The 3403-nt window shown below is 55.5% G+C and overlaps 1 protein-coding gene across 1 annotated transcript; it reads left to right on the forward strand.

Annotated features, from left to right (window-relative positions):
* The first annotated feature begins 562 nt into the window (after positions 1-562).
* Positions 563-2581, forward strand: LOC119317955 (7-deoxyloganetin glucosyltransferase-like). The gene is made up of 2 exons (XM_037592461.1): positions 563-1247; positions 1336-2581. The coding sequence occupies exons 1-2, from the start codon at positions 734-736 to the stop codon at positions 2271-2273; spliced, it is 1452 nt and encodes a 483-aa protein (XP_037448358.1). The 5' UTR covers positions 563-733; the 3' UTR covers positions 2274-2581.
* Positions 2582-3403: the final 822 nt, after the last annotated feature.

Genomic DNA, 3403 nt, shown 5'->3' on the forward strand with positions numbered 1-3403 from the left:
AGGCATCAAAAGTTCTTCAACATAGATTATGGTTTCGCCCATCATCTTTGCCAAATCTCAGCTTGATTATATCTTAGTCGATGCTATATTCATGAGATCATACATTAAGATATGTGCAAAAAAAAATCAGTTTTTTCATGCTATGATACTTGATAGACTTGGTTATATCTTATTAGCACATTAGGACCTAACCACACTTCGGATGCTCCAGTGCTTTAACTTTTGTGCTAGCAGCTTCACTCGTACACTAGCACCATCGAGCAGTGCTATCCAGACGACATTATGTAGACGATTTGCAGCCGACGATTGAATCCAGCGGTGCAATGTTGTTCACGGCCGAGCAACAAGCGGTGGATTTATAGTTGTAATGTGGTCTTTTAGCCCATGTTAAGTCCTAGGAACCAAACAGATATAATTTTTTTAGAAACTTGTGATTTATAAATTGGGATTAAAAACAGATATAAACAAGCGAGTCCGTTGCGCAGCTGAGTGATAATTGATCGATCCGATGAGATGACGAGAAACCCCCTATCTCTAGACGCATGTGGGCAGGTGTCCGTCACTTTCTCCACGCCAGGATTAAACATATCAATCCATCACCGTCACGCGCCACTGCTTCGCCGACGCACAGATCCACCAGCCAAGCGTACGTTTCACTCCTCGAAATCAATCTTCCAAGCAGATCACCGGTCAACTCCGAGCACTCCGTCGCCTGCGCCTGTTTGACGCGGCGATGAGCTCGGACGCGCACCAGCGGCGGCAGCCGCACGTGGTGCTGATCCCGCAGCCGGCGCAGGGCCACGTCACGCCGATGCTGCACCTCGCCAAGGCGCTGCACGCCCGGGGCTTCCGCGTCAATTTCGTCAACTCCGAGTACAACCGCCGCCGCCTGCTCCGGTCCCGCGGCCCCGGCTCTCTGGACGGCGCGGACGGCTTCCGCTTCGAGGCCGTCCCGGACGGCCTGCCGCCGTGCTACGACCACGGCGACGACGTCACGCAGGACATCGCCGCGCTCTGCCTGTCCGCCACAAAGCACAGCGCCGCGCCGTTCAGGGAGCTGCTGGTCAGGCTCAACAGCAGCACGCCGGTGAGTTGCGTCATAGCCGACGGCGTCATGAGCTTCGCGCAGAGGGTGGCCGAGGAGATGGGCATCCCGGCCTTGGTGTTCTGGACTACGAGCGCCTGCGGCTTCATGGGTTACCTCCACTTCGCCGAGCTCGTCAGAAGAGGCTATGTGCCACTCAAAGGTGCGTGCCGAGAAGTAGTACTTGGCTAGTGCAGATTGACAGTTCAGTCTGACAGCAGATGATTCTTCTTGTTCTGTAAATTGCGCAGACGATAGTGATCTGACTAACGGGTACCTGGACACTGTCATCGACTGGATCCCCGGAATGGATGGCATCCGTCTGAAAGACATGCCCAGCTTCATCAGAACCACCGACCCGGACGACGTGATGCTCAACTTCGACGGCGGCGAGGCGCAGAACGCGCGCGGCGCCCGCGGGCTCATCCTCAACACGTACGACGCGCTGGAGCAGGACGTCGTCCACGCGCTCCGCCGCACGTTCCCGCGCCTCTACACGGTCGGCTCGCTGGCCAAAGCCGCCGCGGGAGGCGCCGATCTGGACGCGATCGGCGGGAACCTCTGGAAGGAAGACGCGAGCTGCCTCCGCTGGCTGGACGCCCAGAAGCAGCCCGGCTCGGTGGTGTACGTCAACTTCGGAAGCATCACGGTGGTGACTCCCGCGCAGCTCGCGGAGTTCGCGTGGGGGCTGGCAGGCTGCGGCCGGCCGTTCCTGTGGGTCGTCCGGCCGGACCTCGTCGCCGGCGAGAAGGCCGTGCTGCCGGAGGAGTTCGTCCGGGAGACCAAGGACAGGGGAGTGCTGGCGAGCTGGTGCCCGCAGGAGCGCGTCCTCTCGCACCCGTCGGTGGGGCTGTTCCTGACGCACTGCGGGTGGAACTCGACGCTGGAGAGCGTGTGCGCGGGCGTGCCGATGGTCTGCTGGCCCTTCTTCGCCGAGCAGCCGACCAACTGCCGGTACGCGTGCGCCAGGTGGGGCATCGGGGTGGAGATCGGCGGCGGCGTGGCGAGGGAGGAGGTGGCGCGGCTGGTGCGCGAGGCGATGGACGGCGAGAGGGGCAAGGCGATGAGAGCGAGCGCGACGGCGTTGAAGCAGAGCGCCGGGGCGGCGACGGAGGGAGGCGGCTCGTCGAGCGAGAACATGGATCGGCTGGTCGAGTTCTTGCATGCCGGGTGTGACGGTGCTACCTGAATGACTTGTAGTACGTGTTTGAGCTGATCTCCCCGGTCCTTGGATGTTTTCTGTCTCGTTTCGCGCTGTGCCAGGTTTCCTTCACTGAATGAAGAGCTGCGTTCATCACAAAGATGGAAGAAACAAGACAGAATGAGGAGATGAAATTGTGCAGTGTGATTTTGTTGCGCTGCAAGTAATGATGCGTGCCCAGAATGCTTGGGAGCTGGGAGTAGTAGTTTTGCTCCAGATGTAAATTACTCCGGTCTTCTCAGAGACTCCAGTACAAACTACATATAGAGTAAAATAAGTGAATCTATGTTATAAAATATGTCTATATACAGTTTTATTAGAATTTTTAAAAGATCTTATATTTAAAACGGAGGGAGTAGTTGGGATGGTCCGTAGGGTTAATTTAAGGCGACCCCTTGCAGCATTGGCAGTGCCGCTTTTAGCTTAGGCGGCGACTCCCGTCGCAGCATCGGTCGGTTGCATCACTGGCAGCATCATGCGGTGCCGATAGAGACCCCCTTCGAGCACCTCCGACACCCCTTTGCAACATGGTGGTTGGCATGTTTCAACACCATTGGCGTGTTTGTCCCATGCAGTGCCGAAGGTGACAACCCTAGTACAATGACGCTCTCGTAGCACGGCTCGACAACCTCGCAGTACCATGTCGGTCCCGTCGACTCAAATGATGCTCGCTTGGTGCTTGTACCATCGAGCGGTGATCATTGAAGCACCTTTGTAGCGCCGTGCAATCGGCTCGAAACAACGAGTGATGTGTGGTGGCCAGGTTGTAACACTCGACCAACACACAATGCAAGCTTCGAGAATGGCAGAGAGGAATAATTATTGTTGCAACCTTTGGCTTGCGACAACAATGCCAAACACGTCCAAGTTAAAGAAGTGGTGCATGAAAATAAGACAAAAAAATAGTTACAGGGAGCCAGGGAAAGCGTTGTGCAGGACCACACGATGTCACACGAGTGAGGGGAGTGATTTCTCCTTGAAATCAGTGTGCTATGTGTAATATTTTTCCTTAATACAATGATAGCACCTACAGGTTAAATTGTCTAGAAATGTTACACCTTTCGATAGATTTGACGTCAGCCTTCTGATTGGTCTTTCTTCTCCCTCCCGTGCACATG

This window comes from Triticum dicoccoides, chromosome 6A (assembly GCF_002162155.2).
Source record: "Triticum dicoccoides isolate Atlit2015 ecotype Zavitan chromosome 6A, WEW_v2.0, whole genome shotgun sequence".
In the NCBI taxonomy this organism is placed as follows: domain Eukaryota; kingdom Viridiplantae; phylum Streptophyta; class Magnoliopsida; order Poales; family Poaceae; genus Triticum; species Triticum dicoccoides.

What these genes read in the sequence shown, in the direction of transcription:
- LOC119317955 (XM_037592461.1), top strand. Translation starts at nt 734, where the DNA reads ATGAGCTCGGACGCGCACCAGCGGCGGCAGCCGCACGTGGTGCTGATC. An exon ending in AGGCTATGTGCCACTCAAAG is followed by an intron (nt 1,248 to 1,335) that starts GTGCGTGCCGAG and finishes TAAATTGCGCAG; the next exon opens with ACGATAGTGATCTGACTAAC.